A 23460-nucleotide genomic window follows, 5' to 3' on the forward strand; every position below is an offset into this window, starting at 1 on the left:
CCATTCAAAGATCTTTAATGAGGAATGAGGAAAATCTGTAACTTAATACCACACCCTTGTGAATAATTAAGCATCCACCATCCCATCTTTTGCTACCTTTCTTGAAGCCTTCACAGCCTACCTCCTTTAAATCATCAGAAACAGCTTTGAAAACAAAGGACTATTCAGCCAAGCACTCTGTGAGCACCTTTAATAGATCTATTTATCTTGGATTAAGATGTTCAACCATACCCAGAGTCTCCCTTTACTTCATCAGACACCTAGTCCTCTTTCTATTCCAAAATTAACATGAGTTGTTGCCCCTGATCTCTTCCTATCCTGCCTCCCCCTTCCATGCCCCAATATATACAGTAACCACTTCAGCAGGGCAGATAAGAGGGTAAGCTTTGAAGTTAGACAGTCCTCCAGTTTAAGTCTTGGTTCCACCCTTATTTGAATGACCTTAGGCAAGTGACTTAAGATGGCGCAGCCTCAGTTTCTTTTAAAATGGGATCCTACCTACCTCACAGAATTAAATATACAAAGCATTTGAAATGTACCTAGTACACGTCTTAATATGTTGTAATTCAACTAGATCTGAGTTATTCATTCCTGCTGTTTCAGCTTCTTGACTTTTCTAACACAAGAAAAATCTGAAAAAAAAAATTACATAGGTACCCTCCTTATCCCAGGACTGAGACAGATGGACAGACAGACAGACACACACACACACACACACACACATATGCATATATACATACACATACAAAGTAAAGAAGCCATTCTTTTTATTTTTTTTAACTTTTTACTTTATATTGGAGTTTAGCCGATTAACAATGTTGTGATAGTTTCAGGTGCACAGCAAAGCGACTCAGCCATACATATACAGGTATCCATTCTCCCCCAGACTCCCGTCCCATCCAGGCTGCCACATAACATTGAGCAGAGCTCCCCATGCTATATAGTAGGTCCTTGTTGGTTATCCTTTTTAAATGTAATAGTGTGTACATGTCAATCCCAAACTCTATAACTATCCCTTCCGTCTACCCTTCCCCACTGGTAACCATAAGTTTGTCCTCTAAGTCTGTGAGTCTGTTTCTGTTTTGTAAATACGTTCATTTGTATCATTTCTTTTTAGATTCCGCATGTAAGCGATATCATACAATCTTTCTCCTTTCTCTGTCTGACTTACATCACTCAGTATGACAATCTCTAGGGTCCATCCATGTTGCTTCAAATGAAGAAGCCATTCTTTTTATAATACACAAGGATACGTTATGAAAATGCAAAAGGTACAGATGCAAGGCAGAAAAAGACGCAACTTTCAATACTTTAACTCCAATGTTCTATAATTTTCATCACTTTAACCCCAGTGGGTTTCGGTTTCCAAAATGCAGAAGAAATTAAAGCACTAACACAAGACACAGCCTGTAGTAAGGACTCTGAAATGCTAGGTGCTGCTGTTATTATTGTTGTTGTTTGTGTTTCTTTGTTGTTATTAAATTGTGTGATCTATCTGCTATGTCACTCGAAACTACTGGACCTACTGAAAGCAATTCTTTTCTTCCTTCCTTCCTAAAAGAATTCCAAGCACTCTAAACAAGTACTCAGTTAATGTTTACAATAATGACTAGCCTTATAATTATAATAAGCTAATTTTCAATACACTGAGAAGTCAAAAACATCACCTTTATCTTCTAGGCCATGAGTAAGTTGAGCCTGGTTACTTCAAAAACTGCCTGCACCAGAATTTCTAAGCCATTTTACTGCTTTCTGCTGGATTCTTCAGCAGTGATCCCCACAATTTCTCTGTGCTCTTTCCCCAGGTCCCCATTCTCACTCTTCACCTTCTAAAGAACAGTAGAAATTATGCCAAAATAAAGAGTAACATATCTGAACAGCCCCATTCAACTTTAAAGATCTGGAAGTGATGGGCCTTTTTTTTTTTTTTTTTTTTTTTGATGGGTCATTTTTATTGGCAAATAAACTCGTAAAAATAGAAGACTGGGTATCTGGAAAAGCTTGATTATTGTGGCTTCATGTATAGTCCACAACAATGTTGACGCAGACAGTGTTTAAAAATGTTTTCCCCAGTGAGCATGTTGTTTAGCTCAGACAAAGAACTGCCAGAGAAAGACAGGCACAAGAAAACAATTTTGAATACAGTCAACCCTCATTATTCGTGGACTCCCTATTTTCAAATTTACCTATCACTAAAATGTATTTGTAACCCCAAAATTAATATATGCAGCATTTTTACAGTCATTTGTGGACAGAGAAGTGAGAAATCTGAGCCACCCACAACATGCATTCCCAACCGAGGTCAAACAAGGCGATCCTGTGTCTCCTTGTTTCAGTTTTCACATGGTAAACAAGTGTCCTCTGGTGGGGGGGGGGGTCCATTTAGTGCTATGCTTTTTGCATCTTTGTATTTTTTGTTGGTGACTTTACTGACGACCTCCAAGCCTACCTAGTGCTGAAGTGCAGTCTAGTGTTGCTGGGCATGAGATGGCTGTGAGGTGCCTTACGGAGAAAAGCGCAAGTGTCAGATAAGCTCCCTCAGACATGACTTACAGTGCTGTTGGCCATGAGTTCAATGTTAATGAGTCAGTAATTATTAAATAAAGTGTCTTTAAACAGAAACACACATAAAACAAGGTAAGAGCTAAAGGCTGTATTCAGTGAATATCAGTTTAAAATATATTCTCACATATACTATACATGATCTCTTACATTATATATGATCTCACTTATATGTGGAATCTAAAAAAAAAAAAAAAAAAAAAAAAAAGGACCTCATAGATTCATAGATACAGAAAACAGAATGGTGATTGCCAGAGGCAGGGACTAGGGGTGGGCAAAAGACTGAAGGCACTCAAATGATACAAAATTCCAGTTATAAGATAAATAAGTCATGAGAATGTAATCAGCATGGTGACTATAGTTAATAATAGTGTATTGCAGTAAGCAACAAGGATATACTGCATAGCACAGGGAATTATAGCCATTATCTTGCAATAACTTTTAATGGACTATAATCTGTAGAAATACTGAATCACAATACTATACACCTGAAACTAATATAATATTGTAAATCACCTATACTTCAATTTTTAAAAAATAATTTTTTAAATAAAAATCAGAAGAAAACAAAAAATCCTGTATTGCATATTTGAAAGGTGCCAAGAGAATAAATCTTTAAAAAGTTCTCATCACAAGAAGAAAAAATTTTGTAACTATGTATGGTGACCGATATTAACTAGATTTATTGTGGTGATCATCTCCCAATATACATGACAATATATAAATATACAATATACAAATACTGAATCACTACATTGTGTACTTGAAACTAATATAATGTTATAAGTCAATTACACCTCCATAAAAATAATAATAATTTTTATACTGATTACATTTTGACTTGGAATTATTTTGGATGTATTGGATTAAATAACATACTACTCTTATTTAATAAATAAGTAAATCACTTAAATGTATTTCTTTCACAGGGTAACTGATGTGACAACCAAGTGGGCTCTTTTCTTCCCCCAGAAAGAGCTCCTCTAGCCTTTGATGACCTGATCTGGGTTCCGTGCCAGCCCTTGGCAGCCACCCATCTGCCAAAAGCAATGGCAGTTTACGGTTGACCCTTTTTGTTCACCATTATCTCCTGACTCCACAGTAGACTCAATAAATATTTACTGAATATCATTTTACCTCATAGGCAAGGAAAATTTACCGAAGGATCTTCCAAATAGTTCCCAAACCATGACTCTGAAAAAATAAGAGGGAGAGTTAGATCTCTTCACGTCCACCTCTTGAGACATCCAAGAAATAAATCTACTCTGAAAACTCCCCAAACTGCCTTGTCCATTTCCTCTTCCCTGAGCTATGGGTATCTTCATTCTAACTCCAGCCTGCACAGCTGATTGATCCTCTTCTCTCACAAAAACACAGAGCTCAGAAACCCATCACACTGGGTGGTTTCTGACCATCCTTCTCAGGCTTCCTTCTGTCCTGTGCTCCTGAGTTCCCCAAGCACACTGGATCTCACCCTAAAGCATCTAACTCTATGCATCTTTCACCTCTGTGTGTGTGGGGGGGGGGGGTGGTTAGGGGGGTGTGGAGGAGGCAGGGGTGTTTCAATTACATGGAAAGAGGGAAACTGTCATTTTCCCTGTTTCGTTATAAAACTCAGGAAAGGAACTGTTTAGTCAAGAACCAAATTTCAGTTAGTCAGGACAATACCACAGAAAAGCTGAAGATACTCTGAAAAATACTGTTTTGAGAATCCTGTATGTGCTTGTATGAATATATGTATGGTTTCTGGTAGAAAATGTCTCCCATTAATTGGTAATCAAACTAGTTCCCATCCCTCTGCACACAACAGCTGAGAGCTGGAGGAAGTGGTCCAGAAGACTGCTGGGTGACAGCCAAGTCCAAGTCCAGGTTTGAAAACTCACTGCATAAATCCCAAACATGTGAGAACTGACTATATGGTTGGTTGTGAGAACTGACTATATGTACTTAAGAGTGACAAAACAATGGTAGAGTCAGCAGCACCTACACAGATGAACCACTTCTTTCATTCTATGTAAACCCCTGAATTCTAATGGCAATGAGCCCAGGAGTAGCCCCTGGGTACAGTAGCAGGCAGAGAGCAGCAGTAATGCAGGTACAGCAGCAGGTGGAGCGGCAATTGGGGCAGCAGCATGTACTGCGCCCTTAACTACAGATAGTACTCTCATTACCTCACCGAATCTTCCCAGCCAGCCAATGAGGCAGGGACCCTCGTTACCGAGGTAACGCGTCTTAAGCTGTAACTGATGAAGACATCCACTTATGTGTGCAAGATAATGGGAATTTTCCTTCTAAGAAAGATGGTGGCTCTTCAAGCTAATCCCCCTTTCTGCTTTCCAGGGATCGGTTTAGCCACAGGTTTGGGGGAGAAATTTTGTGAGGCTCAAGCAAAGCATGTCATCTGATTGCGGTGATCGTTTCACAATGTATATGTATACCAAAGCATCCAGTTATACACCTGAAATATACACAGTTCTTATCTGTCAATCATACCTCAATAAAGCTGGAAAAAAGCAAAGCAGAGCAAGCTATCGTGTTGGTGTGGGTACCTAGCCTCGCTACGCAGTGCTACTAGGAGGGAAAAATCCTAGAAGAGTGAAAGAGATAAAGATTTTGAGATTCAAGAACACAGGGTATTATGGCTTATACTGGATAGAGGTAACTGTATAATGAGGCTGTCTTGTGAAATGTGAAAAGATAAAGCAGGAACTGACTACAGGCCAAGTTTAAATGTGACAATTAGGAATGACAGATGCCTGTGTGGACACAGCCGTGGAGCTCGGCTTCTACCTTGCACGGTGTTGTGAAACCCCAGTTAGTGCATCTTATCATTTATTCCTCCACTAGCTATAGTCTATCATTATGATGAAAGGAAACATGTTGATAAAGACAAAGACTGTTCTGGAAACAAAAGTAATGCCTTACCTGTAAATAGCACGTGCTGTCTTTAAATACCTCCCTGTTAGGCATCCCAAAGTTCACCACTATCTGATCTGCATCCACTCCCAAAGGTCCTGATGTTGATCATCCGACCGAGGAATGATCTGGCCCTACTTCCCTTCTCTTCTATGGACCCTCTTGTTTCCTGCTGATTGCCTTTGAGTCGTTTTCTCTTAATGACAGTGTCTAAAACTAAAAAGTCATTTCAAGTCAAAAAGGCCTTGTTGGTGCTGTGGGCAAAGATGGAACCAGAATGAGGGCCAGGTTATGAGCACAAGAGCCAAGGCTTTGGGCTGAGGATTTTACTCAAGTATTTCTTTTAATCCACACAATTAACTACAACTTAGATCATACTATTATCCACTCACCCCACTTAGTCCTCTGTTGAAATAGAGGCTACAAGAATAACTTGCCCAAAGAGAAAAAAGCTAGTAAGTGGTCAAATTGAAATTTAAGTTAAAAATCCTTCTTCTCTCTGAAGGTTAAACCCAGAACTCTAGACTTCTTAGACTGGTTAGAGCTCTTAACCAGTTTACAATAAGAACAGATTCTTTGCCAAAAAGCATCAGGGCTTTTTGTGTGGAGGAGGTCAGCATGCAGCAAAAGGGAAAAATAAATAAATAAAAATGCTTGGGTTTTAGTGGATTAAAAATAAGAGTAGGCTGAATTTCCTGGTAAATAAGGAGTCCAGAACTGCCCTATAGGTCCTACTTGTCTGATACAACATGGACTCTGCCCTTCCCTCTCCACCTGAAATGAGGATGGCCTGGTGAGGTTCAGGATGAGGGAGACGATCTGTTATGTCAGGACACCCTAACATGTGACAAAACAGAGGCTGCCTGGTCGCAGTCACCCCGCCCCTCTGTTTTGGAAGCTCCCACACTCTACAAACTGTCTGGAATTCATTAAGAAGGGAAAACAGGCTGACAGTCGTATTTCAAATTTTATTCAGCAGAAGTTTTGCGAAAAACAATTTGGTCATGTGGGCACACTCATAACCACCATTACCCTGTTTCTCCACCAAATCATTCAGTCAAGTGACTGCAGTGTGCTTCCAGTTTCACACTTTGTGAGTCTCCATTAAACTACAACCCTCCAAGATCTGGGCCAGGGCTCCTTATGGTAGTACAGCTAGCTTAACTCCAAGTCTCTTAGAGATCACGTCTGGACAACCAAGCATCCTACCTGGTTTCATTAACCTAAATCTGATAGCTAACTTTCTAGAGGGGCTTTTCCATTTTTTTTTCTTTTTTTTAATCAGTGAGTGATTATTATCAATGATCATCTCTAGCCTGACCATAACAAGCAACACGCCATTTTTTACGAAATGCACTCCAAGCCAGGATATTTTTCATTCCAAAACAGGAACAATTTAATGTGGAGACAAAGGATTTATGGTAAAAGCATTAGGGAAGTAGTTTGCAAACTTGAGTGTGCATCAGCATCTCCTGGAGGGCTTTTGCTAAAAGACACAGACTGCTGGGACTCCCCACCAACAGTTTCCGATTCAGGAGGCATTGGAGTAGGGTCCGAGAATGTGCATTTCAAACAAGTTTTTAAGTGACACTGAAGCTGCTGGTCTGCGGGCCACATTTTGAAAACCATTGCTCTAAGGTGGTGGTGGTAGTGACGGATGTATTGTTGCTGTTGGGAAATGAGGCAGTGATTTAATCCATGAACTTGGAACAGGAAGCACTGCATAGAGGTGGGATTCTGAGAACGGATCAGCTTGGGCAGCCCCCACTCAGGTGGCAGAAAATCCAAATTAACCGAATTTACTCAGAAAAAGAATTTATTGATAAAATAACAGAAAATTCCGAAGATAAACCTAACCAAAGATAGGCACAACTTGATCCAGAAGCCAAAACCCTACTACTAGGACCATGGCAATGATGGTTAGCTGTCCACCAGAAGGGTGTTTTCTTTTCTAGGACAGTGGTGTTGATGTCCAGCTGGGGTCTCTATTCCCCAGTTCCCACCCCTGCATCCAGATCTCGGTATGAACCTGGTCCTTGCCGAAAGAATGTGAGCAAAAGTGATGCCTGTCACTTTGGGACCTTAGTTGTGCCTTCTCCTCTTCCTTTCCACCAGCAGACACAAAAGATGCCAGGGTTCTAGGCAATGGCAGAACCAGAAGATAGAAGGAGCCTAGGTTCTTGATTTGTCATACGGAGGAAAGCTGTCTGCCAACCAGGAACTACTACCTATGTGACTATCGCCTGCCACTTTGTTATAGCAACTAACATTAACCCAATACAAGGACTTTGTTTTTCTCTGCCTCCAAGATAAGGCTTTATTCTCGAGCACAACACCTTCCCAAGTTCAAGATCAACGGAAATAAAGGGAGACTCTCTTTCTGTTAGCACCCAATCAGATCCCTGGGATGCGTGACATAGTCAATGTGTAACTCCCTGAAAGCAACCCCTGTGATACCGAAGAGTGGCTAAGTCTGTGTCAAATTCTCCACCCCAAAGCCATGACACTCAAGCACGTGGGCTAAGCATGTGGGAAGGGGTTGTTGTAAGAATTTGGAAAAGTGATTACAGGCAGGCAAAATACATTTCCTCTACTGTCCACTAGGGGAAATGCATAAGGAAAGGGAAGCTGGCTGCCAGTGAGATCTGATTAGAAAGATGTCAGGTATATGAACCCAAGAGTGAGAAAGAGGGATACCCTAAGCCAGCAGAGTGACCTGTGCATCGCTGACCCCAGAAACAAATCCCAATTAATTGTGCTTGCCACTCAGCCCCCTACCATTAAAGCATGCATTTTAGTGACTATGATACTATGACCAAGCAAGCACCATCAAATCCTCTGTCTCATTCATTTCTGAATCAACAAGGATTTAAAGCATCCACACACAATCAGTATCATTAGAACTGCATTCCAAGACCCCATCGTTTAGCATTTATACATCTAGCCTTTATCTAGATAAGACATGATTAGTGTTTATCCACCTAAAGACCAGTGGATTAATGACCATGCCAAGGTGATGCAAGATGTGGTTCCAAAAAGTCTACCCACCGATTATCAATACACCACAAGCCAGTGGCCAATCTCTCCAAGTTACTCTCCAAGCACACTTCTTTGCAGCAAACGGGCCAACTTTTATTTGGAATGTCACCAGGAAGAGTGCCAGTTGCTTATATTTTTAGAGACTGTTTTACATAAGCTACTGTAAACTCTACCTTGAAAAATAAATAGAATTTTCAAGAATGCATAGTTGATGTCATCCTTTTCCCTTGAAAGTAAATGACCCTAACTGGCCAATACTATTTTAATGTTTATTCATAGTCATTCTCTGCCCCAAGTATTATAAATTTGTTGCAAAGTGTTCTATTGGCTGAGGTGCCAATATTCTAAATTTAGGTGGTGTGATTATGCAGGCTTAGCAATACCACAGAGCAAAGCTGACCCTGAAATAATACCTTTTCATCATTGGTAAAAAACTTCAAATGCAAAAAAAATAGAACAAAAATATACCCAGTCCTTTTGATGGAGAAGGGATTGTACAATATTGGTGTGTCTGTGAATACTATCTCCAGCTGTCTGGGACAGACTCATGCAAGAGGAACAAGGTGGCCACAGCTCACTGAGGTGCCCAGGTAGACTATATGGAGATTGCACTAGATTCCAAATTAAACAGGAAAATCATCTTTAGGATTTCTGTGTGCTCTTCCCTACACCAAGTTTCAAATCACCATTTATAAAAATAAAATGTATGTTTTGAAAAACATACTTTTTAGAACCAGTTAATATTTAGGAACACATCACAATAAAGGTACCGAAGTAAATAGAGCATTCCTGTCTGTCTGTTTTATCCTTATCTCACATACAACCTTAACCATCAGGCTAAATAAATCTTCTCTGCCTCAAATCTTCTTCCCATGGAAGCAAGTTAAGCTTCCCAGAAGGAAAACCTATCCTACAAACAACAGCTACACATGTTCCCACCAGTGGGGACAAGCACCTTTCCCATCTGCCCTTGACCACGTGGGAAAATAGGGGAATGTGTGTGCATGAGTCAGCAAGTTATCCCACTCTGGGGAGGGGGCGGGGAGGGCCCAGGCCACAGATGCCTTCCTGAAATTGCTCAATAACCCACAATTTTCTTATAGAAAGACATGATTCTACCAGTGCCTTCCCTAAACCTACAACTCACTACGTTTGGATTTAAAATATTTGTTCCCACACGACCCAGGATTTTTTCCTTTTGAAAGTCACCACTCCGTGGGCACTTCAGTCAAAGAACACAGCTACTGAAATTCGAATGCTTTGAAGATTTCTTTCGTAAAGGGTCGAATTTAAAACACACCATTGCCTGTGGATGTCAATGTTAGTGAAAGGTCGAAATGGTGTGTGGGAGAAGAGGCTTCTTTTCCTTTCTGCACCAACGCTGACATTTTCACATCAGTGTAGACAGGAAGCGTGTGATCTAGAGGCTGAAGCACAGGACTGGGAGTCAGGAGTTCTACATGGGTCATTTGTTTGTGGTGTGCGTCTTTGGGGAAATCAATCTCAGGTTTTACTGTTTAATCCTAGATGACTTGGACCTCTCCTTTGTGCCAAAAAGTAATTCAAAATGCAGCCAAAAATCATTCCTAAACTAAACATAAGGGAAGTGTGCTCAGACCTGAATGATCTCAATGCAACAACAGTGAGATGAGCAAGGGGACAATTCGAGTAAGATGATCCTGGAGGAAAGAAAGGATAATAAAAATAACAAGACCCATCTCCACGTTTAGTCCAGGGGTAGATTTATGAAGACAAGTATATATCTCTGACTCACTTGACATCAGGAAAACACTTAAGACCAAGTTATAAACACTTATGGGGAAGATTAATGTCTGCATTTCTTCTTCTACTATTCATATATTACCTTAAAATTACCTTAAACCAGTCTTATGTGTCTTCCTGAGCAACTATAAGGTCAAGCCTACTGTTAACTCTTTACACGCATTACCTTTCATCTTCACAGCACCCTTGCAAGGTAGGTATTGCTCCATTTTACAGAGGAGGGAACTCAGGTTCAGAGAGGTTGGCCAACTTGTCCAAAATCACACAGCTAATGAGTGACAGCACCAAGATCTGCACATGTAACTCAGACATTCAGTGCCTCAAAATCACTTCCTCCATGAGGTCATTCCTAAAGACCCACCCAATAAAGCCCCTTCTTTCCCAGTCACACTCTATCAGTAACATTCTATTTAGTTTTCATAGCACCAAAACTTATCTTGTTCATCTATTTAGTTCATTATTAGCTATGCCCCCACCTCCAAGACAGGAGCACCATACTAGCAGAAACCTGCTCTGTCTGATTCTACTTTTGATTCCCTACAGCTGGTGAAAAGCTGTCACACGATAGGCACTTAATAAATAAATGCTGTAAGGAGGGAGAGAAAGGAGGAAGGGAAGGAAGAGAAGAAAAACAAACAAATCCAGGTCCTTCTGACCCCAAAGTGATACTGCCTTTGCTGAAAGTGACTGAGGGACGTTTTAGAAATGACTTAGGGAAGACAACAGGGGCTCACGACTTTGAGGTACCATTTATATCCTTGTGTGTCTTTCTCTCACCAGTATCACCACTCCCCAAAGCACTGCATCTCTCTCAGCCTGCCCTGGGTTCAACTTCTGTGTATACACTCCAAAGGTGTACGTCTTTATTCTTCATGATGTGCAAGAAAGGTCACAGAAGGAAAGACGCAGCAAAGAAAGAAGGAAGCCATGTTTAAGACCCAACCTAGAGAAATGAGGAGCCTGGTCCTCCTGCCCAAGTCCTCAGGAACAGAAAGAGGTGTGGGAGTTTCAACAGAGATCCCAGACCTGCCTGCAGGTCCTCTCACCCTCAGCCCTCAGCTGCCTCAGGAAAGATGCAGACTTCATGGCTTGTTTTAATTCCTTGCCCTCAAGGACACAGTGTTCACCAGACTCACAAAGTCCTCCTTATAAACTTCACATTTGTCTTTACAATATCAAAAGCCTGTGGTGACTACATTAACTATCTTTGACCCGCCTTCTGGACTATTTTCTTCAAATAATGCGTATTTGGAGATGAGTCAAACATATTTTTATAATTTAGTTCGATGAGACAGACCTAACAGCAAAGTACGTTTTATACTTAAAACACACACACAAAACAAATGAAACTCTTGCTTACTGTCCTTGAAAAATGACAAAAAACATTTAGCCAGAGTTTTTTTTTCCCCTATTATTTATCCTAATACCGCCAGTTCTGAAACAAAGCAGTTGGAAGCAGAAATTTAGTAACTTTGATTTGTCCCAAGATACATTTTTTTACACTGAGGTCCTATTCCTGACAGTAAGCACATGTGACCTGTTCTAAAAAAAGGATATTTTCCACTTCTTGCACAACTGGAGCAGATATAAACATCAGCCTGTGCAAACTGCCCTGCAGAACTCAAAGGGAATTAAAAACACACACACATACATACACTTAAATAATTCTATAAATAGCAGTACTCAGGAAAAGGAAATCTCCAATAACACACAAAACCAACACTTAGAATTCCACTTTAATCAAGTTTTCCATCTAATCATACCACACAAGCAATTTGCATAATAAGATCTGAACATCTGCCAAGTTAAGGCACCCCAATCTTGTCTATTTTGCTTCAGATACGTAATTCTGTACATGCTTTATTGTTGTTATGAGGAGGGGGAAAATTGCAATCATGGTAAAGTAGAAGAGAAGGAACTGATATTACTTACTAACATGTGCTAGGCACCCTGCAAAGCACTTTTACATGTGTTTTCTCACGTTTAAAACTTCACCAACCCTAAGAGGATGGTTCTACTGATCCCACTTTACAGGTAAAGAAATCGAGACTCGAAGAGGCTAAGCGTCTTGTCTTGAACGCAGACACGGGAGTTAAGTGGCAAAGCGTGGGCACAGCACTTAAGCACAGCTACTTCTGAACCTGTCCTCATGCATCCAGTCTCTGCCACCCCAGTTGCCCAAAGACCACAAGGAAGAGCTGGGATTCTGGTTAGACATATAAAAGGCAATCAGAAATCCTAAAAGTCTGTTTTAAGCTTATGCCTTCCAAGGCATCTAACGTTTTATTTAATGTTATAAAGAAATATATTTGAGTATTGCTCGACCTTCAAGGCCCAATTGAATACCCTTATTCACTGACAACATTGAGCCTCAATTTCCCTTCCTGTATTAAATTCCCGTTGCTGATGCCCACGCCCCACGGTGATCACACCCCATCCTGTTTGTTTGGCTGGATCTACATGTTCTCTTTCCCTCACGCCACTGAGGCAAGTTTTGGAGAAGGTGCAGCCTGATTCCCCACGGGCAGGCCCCGCGCCTTGCACATGGCAGCACAGCCTAGCTCATGAGAGCACTGGCCCAGAGCCAGATCCAGGCCCATCTACTTGCTATGCCTTAGTTTCCTTCTCTGTAAAATGAGAATAAGAAAAATACATACACCAAAGGTTGAAGTGAGAATTAACTGCGTTAATAGAAGTAAAATATTCAGAATCATTCCTGGCATGTAGTAAGCACTGCATAAGTTTTACCTGTTTTCAAAATTATAATTAACAACACTATTTTTCTCATTTATTATTATCATTTGATGTGGGTTTTGCAAGATTAACACACATAAAAACACTTAGAACAGAGGCTGGCACACAGTGTGGCCTCAGTTAATGTTAGTTGGGTTTATTGGTATTAATTTGCATGTACTCAATAGATATATGTTGAATATGAATTTGTATGTATGTGCTGACACCACAACTGTTTTTTTTTTTTTAACCAGCATAAAGGAACTGTTAAGGACCGGATCAAAATTATAAAATGCGAAAGATTTATCTGCAGCACCTCATTAGGAGGAAAGCAAAAAGGCTTTTACCAAACTTGGGGTAATTTTATTGCATAAAAACACTGGCCTTAGAGAAGAAAGCCAGAGTCAACCAAACGTGAACACTTTCTGGAAGGTCAGGACTCTCTGCTAAGTAATAAAGAAATAACAACAAGAACAACATCTGCTAACATTTACCGAGCACTTGCCATGTGCCCAGCACCATGCTAATACTTTTCCATAGTCAATAACACAGTTAATGTCCTTAAGACCCCTAGGAGGCAGGCCCCCCACTTGCCAGATGAGGAAACTGAGGTTAAAGGTCACCCAGCCTCCCCAAGGTCACCCAGCTTATTAGGGACAGACAGAAATGCCAGAACAATGCTCTTAATCTCCATGCAAAGCAGTTCCCTGCAGATTGGACAGATAAAAAAATCAAGAAAACTTTCAGAAATCAATAAAAGATGGACACTTTTGTCTTGCCAAGAAAGGATTATCATTTCATAAACGAAAGGGTATGTTTAGTAGGAAGACAGGAGGGAAAAATCTCAGAATAAGTCCAAGAAATGACAGTAGCCTTACACAGAAATACATGTGTGAGTGTACATGTGACACAACAGTCTTTTTCTTTCTCATTTCGACACAAACCTGTGACAGCTTCACACACACCTCTTTGAATCAGCATTTGGGAACCACTGCTGTATCTCGTCCTGCCATTATAAACCTAATACTCACTTTCATTCCCATTTCTTATTTGTGAGAAGTTAAATAACCATTATCTAAACCATTATTAAAACTTTGAGTAGAGGAGAAACTGGAATTAGATTAAGCCAATTCTGAAGTCTGCCCAGGAAAAGGGCATTAGCAGCTACAAAATCACAGAATTTAGCACCGCATAAATGAAACAAAAGAACCATGAACCTGAAAAATGCTACCATATTTTTTAATGTTTTTTTTCCAGGACCCAAAGCCCTACAGAGAGTCCCTTCCCTGCTAGGAGCCCATTCAACAGTTCCACATCTGACCCTGACCTGACTGTGCCAACGTGTGAATTCTGGGTTCACCCCCTCATATTCGGCACTCTTCCTCTGCCACCCACCATTCAGGGCTCATTCCCAGGAGAACACACAAACGTTTCAAAAACGTTTGGGGAGGAACCAAACTGCAAACAGTTCTTCATGAGAACCTTTTCTCATAGTGTGTGTCTTCCAACGTACGACACAGCTTTGCCAGTCACTGTGAGCAAAACGGGGTTCCCATCATCTAAATCCATCAGCTTCACACTCCTAAAGGCCAGGAGGTCTGGGTTAGGAATGAAACTGTCTCTCCTCATCAAACACCTGCACATCTGAGCTTAGCCCAAATGAAGAATATAAAACTCCTCTTTGGACAGACCCTGGTGGATAGCTATTTTAAAAGAAACCAGAACCAAACACCCCATCCTGAGTGGGATGCAAAGGGAGAAAGCAACACATATTCAAACGACAAAACACTATTGTGCCAGGCATTGTCCTAGGCCAGTCAACCTGCAACAGGGGTGAGTCTGTCCCCCGTGGACATTGGTGGTGTCTGGAGACGAATTTGGTTGTCACAGCTGAGGGAGGGGAGCTACTGGCCTCTAGCAGGTGGAGGCCTGGGATGCTGTTAAATATCCTGCAATGCCCAGGACAGCCCCACATCAAAGAGCGATCCAGTCCAAAATGTCAACAGCACTGAGGTTGAGAAACTCTGTTCTAGGCTCTGGGGACACCACAGTAAACAAGGAAGAGACAGAAATCCCTGCCCCCTTGGGCCCTGCAGTCTAGTGTGGAGAAACATATCATAAATGTAACACATCAGAAAAGTATAGACTAGGTTATAATGTAAGTACTATGGAAAAAAACAGAGCAGGCCAAGGAAGACTGCGAGTTTGGAGGGAGAGCCACTGCGTAGAGCGTGGTCAGGTAGGCTTGGTGGGAATGACATTTAAAGGAAGATGTGAAGTTGGCTGGGGAAGGAACGAATGCTATTGCTCTCTGGACAAAGAGAGAAAGAGGGGTCAGCAAGTGCAACATACAAAGGCCCAGAGGTGGAAGGGTGTGGAGTATTCCAGGAATGGTGAGGAGACTGCTGGAGCAGAGGGAGCCAGGAGAGTGGCAGCAAGAGATACAATGAGAGCAGACAGGAAGCTTTCCCATACAATCTGCCTGGTACCATTTTACGGGTCTTGAGTTTTACTGATATTAGGAGCTACTGGAGTGTTTTGAGGGTTCTGAGGAGAGAATGACGTGATGTAACACATTTTAACAGGGGGTTTCTCAACCTCAGCAGTGACAATTTGGGGTCAGATAATTCTTCATTGTGGGGCTGTCCTGAGTACTGGAGAATGTTTAGCAGCATCTCTGGCCTCTACTTACTAGAGGCCAGTAGCAACCCCCATCCATTGTGGCAACCAAAAATGTCTCCAGACATTGCCAAATGACCCCTGGGGGGCAAATCAGCCCTAGGTTGAACACCAGTTTTAACAGGAACATTTTGGCTCCTGTGTGAAAAAACCACTGAAAGCAGGTAAGGATGAAGGCAGGAGACCAGGTAAGAGACAGTCACCCAGGTGAGGGTGGGCGGCAGTTTGAACCAAAGCGGAGACAGAGGAGTTGGTGACAAGTGGGCAGATTCTAGACATATTTTCAACTCCAAGAGACAATCCAGAAAATGAAACTGAGAGACAAAATAGTTGCAGCAGTCTTCACCTTCCAATTTCAACTTTTTCCAAGCAAAATTCAAAGAAGGGAGATGCCTCGGCAAAGACTTAAGGACAAAAAGCCACGAGGAGGCCCTGAACGTGCAGCCCTTGTAAAGTCATACAACAGATGTTGATGACAGTGCATTAGACAACTGTGGAAAACAGTACTATACGGAAATTTTGCCAACCCCATATATTTATTCACAGATTTTATTTCACTGGTTTATTTCAAAGAGCATGTGTCTGCTCCACAGACAAGTTTTACAGCGTTTTTAATTTAGCCTTCCTCTGCACACCAGTTCTGTCCCGCACCTGTTTCCAGCTTCAACGTGTGAAGCCAGAGCTTCCCACATCCCCGAATTCTTCCTTACACATTCAAGCTAGCTCCTGAGGACGTTCAACCCTTGCAAGTCTTTTTTTTTTTTTTTTTTGGCCGACTCCGAAAAAGAACAGGCCCCAAATCCTCCAACGTGAGTTTCATGACATTCATTTGGGTTTTTCCAGATGGTATTTTCCTCACTCTCTGAAACTCATTTATATTATTTATCAGCTACCATCAAAAACGTTCCAAACAGTCCGGTTAATTCATTTCTTTCAGGACTACACACACACACACACACACACACACACACACACACACACCCCCTCATTCTGGCCATGTAAGCATTTGCTTATAGAAGCAAAAGCAGAGACTGCTCGGTAAAACACTGGTCCCTTCAGCCGAATGCAGATAAAGCCCCAATGAGCATAACCAACAATACCCTTTGCACACTATTACTCCACACCCCCAACCCCCAATGCACACAATCTAGGCTCACACACAAAACAGCCATTATGAAGAGAAACCATCAACTAAAGGCTGGTTTTAGGCAACTAACTGCATAGGAGGTTTCCTTCCAATCTCTGTTAAGCGTCTGCCAAGAGGCTGCTTCAGCCACCCAGTGGGTGCGCTGTTCCCACATTTTCTTCCCCGAAGTGGATTCAGAGTCTCACACAGCCCTGAAAGAAGCAAACCTGGCTACACTTTACACTGCATCAAGTACCAGACCCATGTGCCCCAGCAGCTAAGATCACACCACCTCACTCCTGATTCAGCTGTCTCTCTTCATTCACCCTGATTTCTGGGCCCTCCTCCCCTCTGCCAGCCAGGCCCCTTCACCCAGGCCCTACCCACCGAGAGGGGCGGGAAGGGAGGTCTGAGAAGGGTGCAGAAGCACTGCAGAACCTTCCAGTTACAGCCTCATCTCACCTCACAACTGAGAGAGGTGGAACTAAACCCTCTCTACTCACGGCCTCAAATGACCATCTCCCTCTTAGTAAACATTGGAAATGTCCTGAGTAGCCACAGGGCAGAGAGAAAGGAAGACACCCAACCCGTTCCGACGGACGAGTGGAAATGGAGGCAGCATAGGAAGTGGGCACTAGGGGTGGTGGGGCGCCAGAGCAGCAGGTGTCTTCATTCCTCTCCCAAAAAGTTTTTGAAATCCCCAGAGAATTAAACACTTGTCGCTGCCCAACAGGGGACACTCCCCAAACCCTCCATCTGAAAGCTTCTTCCCCTCCAGGGAAGGCCTGCATTTGAACGGGACCCTATAGCCCGGGGAGTTCAAGCTGGACGAGGAGACACGCCCCCCCCCGCCCCCTCCCACCGCTGCTCGCCATCCCCCGCCCCTCCCGCGCTGGGGTGCAGCGGCCGGGAAGGTGAGGGGCGGGCCTTGGGAAACCTCACCTGGAGGCCGCCTGGGGCGGGTTTTCCCAGAGGGATCGGACTCCTAAGAGGCAACGACACAGGAGCTAATTGCTTCCCTCTAACATCCCGCTCGATCCACCCCAAGCTCTCCCTTTCCAAGTGCTCAGCCCGCTGGGATCTTCAGGAAAAGGGTTCACTCGAAACTCTTTCCTCCTTCCCACCCGGACAGCGTCCGGGCCCGGCGCTCCTCCTCCCCCACCTCCGCGCCGCGGCACTCCCCAGCCCCCAACAGCTCTCAGCAGCTGGTATCCCCAACCGAGGGTCCCCTCGTCCGCGCGGCCCTTCCCGGGCTGCCCGCCGCACCCCCAAAGTGCGCCTGGGCGGAGAACCCCGTTGGCGCACCGGCCCAGCGGTCACGGCCCCCAACTGCGGGGATCAGTTCGCCCTCTGCCCCGGGGCAAGGGCACGGGGTCCTTGTCCCAGAGCCCCGGCGAGCGGCTTTCCTCGCCTCAGGGTGGGAGGCGCGGGGTTCCCTAGCCGCCGGCCGCGCCTCCCTCCAGCTGTCACCACTCACCTGCTCTTCAGGGGTTGACTCTTGAGTTCGTAATAGGTTTTGGGCTCTTCGTGAAACTCCTCCCCGACTTCGAAATCCGGCACGATCCCCGATTCCGACTGCATGGCTCCCGCTTCCCGTCCTCCCACTGCTCCAAAGTGAGAACCGAGCCTGGGGGCGGAGGGGAGGTGGCGGGGCCTGGGTCCCCGAGCGGTGCGCCCCCGCGCAGTGCAGAGCTCAGCCCGCTGGCCCGCGCGCGGCCGCCAGCCCAGGCGCCCGGAGTTTACACTCCCACCCGGGCGGGAGGGGCGGCTGCCCGGCGCCGCCTGGGATCTGTAGTCCCGGCCGGGCGGGGCACTCCCGGCTTGCCAGGAAAGCCGCTGCCCCGAAAACTACAATTCCCAGAAGGCCAAGCGAGGGCAGAGGCAACGTGGTAGACACCGCTAGTGCAACTCCTGTTTGGATTCATTGTCAATGTCAGCAGCTCCTGTCCCTCCTCTCTCGCTACTTGCTTCAAGGGTACAGACGTGGCTATTTAATATTAATAAGAACGGACTCAGCCCTGCTCTCCTACCATCACTCCTCCTCCCAGCTCACACATTCGCGAGGGCACGCCAAGTCCTTATTTTTTTTAAAAAAGGGTTTTGACACTGAAAAGTTTCAGCCTTCAAGCCTCCCTTAAAATAACCAGACTTTATATCAGGCTACATGCTTCCCAGCGCTGCTGCGACAAATCAACTTGTCCTCGGTTTGGAACTGAGTGGAGGAACTTTCCTTCACTTTGTAAGTAAAACAGAACTGTAGAAAGTGTTCTTGCGCGTTCCTTTTCCGTAACTAACTCAATCTGGGCTTTTACAACACTGTTCATCCATCTGGATGACTCTCCCCTTTATCCAATTAGCCACTTCTAATCTAAAGCGGTACTTGAAAGGTGTGGTTAATTTTAAAACGCACGAAGTTACAGAACAGCGTCGTCACTGACTGCTTTTAATTTCTCAGTTGACTGGGAGTTCAAATGAGATTGTCCTGACATTTCAGAAGTGCAGTTGTGGGGCGCATGAAATGTACAAGCGTCAAACCCCCACCCCCACCCCACCTTCCCGGCACTCATTTAGGTAACAGATTAACAGGCTCTGTTATGGCTCGTTTGAACTTCCAGTCTTTCCCTCTGATTAGTTCCAGTAGGGTGTTTTCCTCCTTTTAAAAGTGTTTTGAGGCATCAGGGAGGAAGTAGAGAGTTAGAGGGTGGCTTTTAAAGTTCTAAGACCCACAGTTGAAATCCCGAGTCCTTCTCTAAAGTGCTGTGTAATCGTCAGCTTGTCACTTGATTCCTAGAAGCCTCAATTTCTTCATCTGTAAAGGAGGAGATTGGCAAACTTGTTTTTTGAAGCTGTTGCAAGGTCAAATGCAAGAGAGTGATTTGTAATCTATAAAAATGCTGCTCAATGGTCATTGTTTTATTTATTAGATCTTGAAGATATTCCTTTCAGACTAACACTTCATCTGTGAATTTGTCCTTTCAAAAGTAATAAATTAAATGATCACCCTGTGAGAAAACTCTACGGAGGCTAGACTTATGATGGGCACCTCCCAGGAGTTGGCTGTTTGCTAGTTTGCCTCACATGAGGCATTTTTAAGTTCACATTAGGTCCATACCATTAAAATATGACAGAACCTGAACCTTCCTAAGAAAAATAGGCTTTTTGTGCTCATGAATATGGGTTCCCAGATTCCATGATAGAGACTGCTAGAAATGAGATGTTAAAAGTTAAAAAAAAAAAAAAGTGTTATTCTCTGCCAGAAGGGAGAGGAAATGTAAAACATGCAGGAAACATTGAGTCTAGACCCCTAGTCTCATCTTGTTTCTCAACTGTAGGTGGTTGGAATGTGGTAGAAGGGGTTGATTATCATAATAACTTTGGGGTATTACAGGCATTTAAGGGGTATGGGCCAGAGATGCTATACATCTTGCACAATGACAAACTGTCTTGTCCAAATATCATTGGTACCCGCGTTGAGAAACACTGGAGTCTTCTTACTCTTTTGGTTCACCAGAAGTCTTTTAATGTGAGGAAAGCTATGGACCCTCTCCCCAGAAAATGTAGATGAAAACAAGATTCTTGTGCATAATTTTGGTCTGTTGACTTTTAAAGGCTATCAAGGACTTCAGTTAGAACTGTAGTTTATAAGCTCTTTAGAACTATAATGAAACAGTCCATTTTGTCATTATATCCAGTAGTGACCTGCTAGACCTAAGGGACCAAACCCAAAGGGGAAAAAACTGTCAGAAAAGCTAACACACCTGAACTTAGCTCCAACTAAGTAAGCTTGCCTGGAGGTACACAGAGATAGCTGTTATTTTTTCCCAAACACCTTTTCTTCTGATCTCATCCTACTCTTGGTTCGTCCTACTCTTCCATTACCTATAGTAGGGTTATTCATGACAGTGCCATCACTACCCAGTGGGAGTGGATATGTGACTAGTCCTGACCCATCAATGGGTCCATTTTCCTAGCCATGGTGATTCCTTTAGGGATGGACACAGTACCCTAACGTGACTAGAAGTCCTCCTTGGGACTTTTCTTCTGGGGCAACTGGAGAAGACTGTCTGATTCTTGGAAGCACAGTGGTGGATGGAAGGAAAGCTAGAGCTTATTACTTATGGCCCCAAAGGGAAGCTGATCAAAAATGAGAGAGAATGAGACACGATCAACAATCAAAGAGAAGCGGAAACAAGCAAAACTGAGAAATAGAAAACAACAATAACATTGTTTCAGCTCCCTGTTCCAACCATACCTGAAGCCAGATATCCTTGGACTTTTCAGATATATGAACCAAAATTTTTTTTTCTTTTTGGTGGAACTGTTTTGGTTTACGCTTCTGTCACTTGCAACCAAAAGAGCTTTGAGTAATTACCTTAAAAACCTTTTACTCCATTTAATGGACAGTTTTCTGTGGACTTCCATACCATTAATTCATGTAACAAAAAGTTGGGGATGGCTCCTGGCAGATGACCCCTGTAATCCCTCTTCATTAGTGAATTAAACCCTAGGAGTAGATGCCTCTTCTTTTAAAAAGGTGATAAAGATCAATAGCTCCATACATTTCATCCAAGGACCATGCCTATTAAAAGCACCAAGGCAATGGCTAGAGATTATAATTATTGTCATTAATAATATGACCTATATTTATGTAATACTTTATTTTTTTACACATTTGTCACATGTACCTCTTATTGGAGCACTTAAAAATCCAGCAAGGAGAAAGAAATCATAAAGATCAGAGCAGAAATAAATGAAATAGAAACAAAGAAAACTATAGCAAAGATCAATACAACTAAAAGCTGGTTCTTTGAGAAGATAAACAAAGTTGATAAACCTTTAGCCAGACTCATCAAGTAAAAGAGGGAGAGGACTCAAATCAATTATTTGATTTGACAGGACTCAAATCAAAATTAGAAATGAAAAAGGAGAAGTTACAACGGACACTGCAGAAATACAAAGCATCATAAGAGACTACTACAAGCAACTCTATGCCAATAAAATGCACAACCTGGAAGAAATGGACAAATTCTTAGAAAGGTATAACCTTCCAAGACTGATCCAGGAAGAAATAGAAAATATGAAAAGACCAATCACAAACACTGAAATTGAAACTGTGATTAAAAATCTTCCAACAAACAAAAGTCCAGGACCAGATGGCTTCAGAGGTGAATTCCATCAAACATTCAGAGAAGAACTAACACCCATCCTTCCTGAACTCTTCCAAAAAATTGCAGAGGAAGGAACACTCCCAAACTCATTCTACAAGGCCACAATCATCCTACTACCAAAACCAGACAAAGATACTACAAAAAAAGAAAATTACAGACCAATATCACTGATGAATATAGATGCAAAAATCCTCAAGAAAATTCTAGCAAACAGAATCGAAAAACACATTAAAAGGATACCATGATCAAGTGGGATTTATCCCAGGTGTGCAAGGATTCTTCAATATATGCAAATCAATCAATGTGATACACCATATTAACAAACTGAAGAATAAAAACCATATGATCATCTCAATAGATGCAGAAAAAGCTTTTGACAAAATTCAACACCCATTTCTGATAAAAACTCTCCAGAAAGTGGGCATAGAGGGAACCTACCTCAACATAATAAAGGCCATATATGACAAACCCACAGCAAACATCATTCTCAATGGTGAAAAACTGAAAGCATTTCCTCTAAGATCAGGAACGAGACAAGGATGTCCACTCTCACCACTATTATTCAACATAGCTCTGGAAGTCCTAGCCACAGCAATCAGAGAAGAAAAAGAATTAAAAGGAATACAAATTGGAAAAGAAGAAGTAAAACTGTCACTGTTTGCAGATGACATGATACTATACATAGAGAATCCTAACGTTGCTACCAGAAAGCTACTAGAGCTAATCAATGAATTTGGTAAAGTTGCAGGATACAAAATTAATGCATAGAAATCTCTTGCATTCCTATACACTAACAATGAAAGATCAGAAAGAGAAATTAAGGAAACAATCCCATTCACCATTGCAACAAAAAGAATAAAATACCTAGGAATAAACCTACCTAAGGAGGTAAAAGACCTGTACTCAGAAAACTATAAGACACTGATGAAAGAAATCAAAGATGACACAAACAGATGGACAAATATACCATGTTCTTGGATTGACAGAATCAATATTGTGAAAATGACTATACTACCCAAAGCAATCTACAGATTCAATGTAATCCCTATCAAATACCAGTAGCCTTTTTACAGAACTAGAACAAAAAAAATCTTAAAATCTGTATGGAGACACAAAAGACCCTGAATAGCCAAAGCAGTCTTGAGGGGAAAAAATGGAGCTGGAGGAATCAGACTCCCAGACTTCAGACTATACTACAAAGCTACAGTAATCAAGACAATATGGTACTGGCACAAAAACAGAAATATAGATCAATGGAACAGGATAGAAAGCCCAGAGATAAACCCTCACACCTATGGTCAACTAATCTATGACAAAGGAAGCAAGGATATACAATGGAGAAAAGACAGTCTCTTCAATAAGTGGTGCTGGGAAAACTGGACAGCTACATGTAAAAGAATGAAATTAGAACACTCCCTAACACCATACACAAAAATAAACTCAAAATGGATTAAA

The 23460-nt window shown here is 42.5% G+C and overlaps 1 protein-coding gene across 9 annotated transcripts in view; it reads right to left on the reverse strand.

The window, feature by feature from the left end:
• Window positions 1-18584, reverse strand: part of MITF (melanocyte inducing transcription factor) — a 220717-nt gene extending 202133 nt beyond the window's left edge. For 7 of the 9 annotated variants that reach the window (XM_068557793.1, XM_068557790.1, XM_068557786.1 and 4 more), the window contains exon 1: window positions 18315-18584. In XM_068557793.1, the coding sequence (XP_068413894.1) occupies window positions 18315-18418 (104 nt within the window). In that variant the 5' untranslated portion in view covers window positions 18419-18584. Of the gene's footprint in view, window positions 1-17779; window positions 17835-18314 lie in introns of those variants that run through there. The other 2 variants (XM_068557796.1, XM_068557798.1) reach the window with 2 other exon arrangements.
• Window positions 18585-23460: the final 4876 nt, after the last annotated feature.

This window comes from Eschrichtius robustus, chromosome 12 (assembly GCF_028021215.1).
Source record: "Eschrichtius robustus isolate mEscRob2 chromosome 12, mEscRob2.pri, whole genome shotgun sequence".
NCBI lineage: Eukaryota > Metazoa > Chordata > Mammalia > Artiodactyla > Eschrichtiidae > Eschrichtius > Eschrichtius robustus.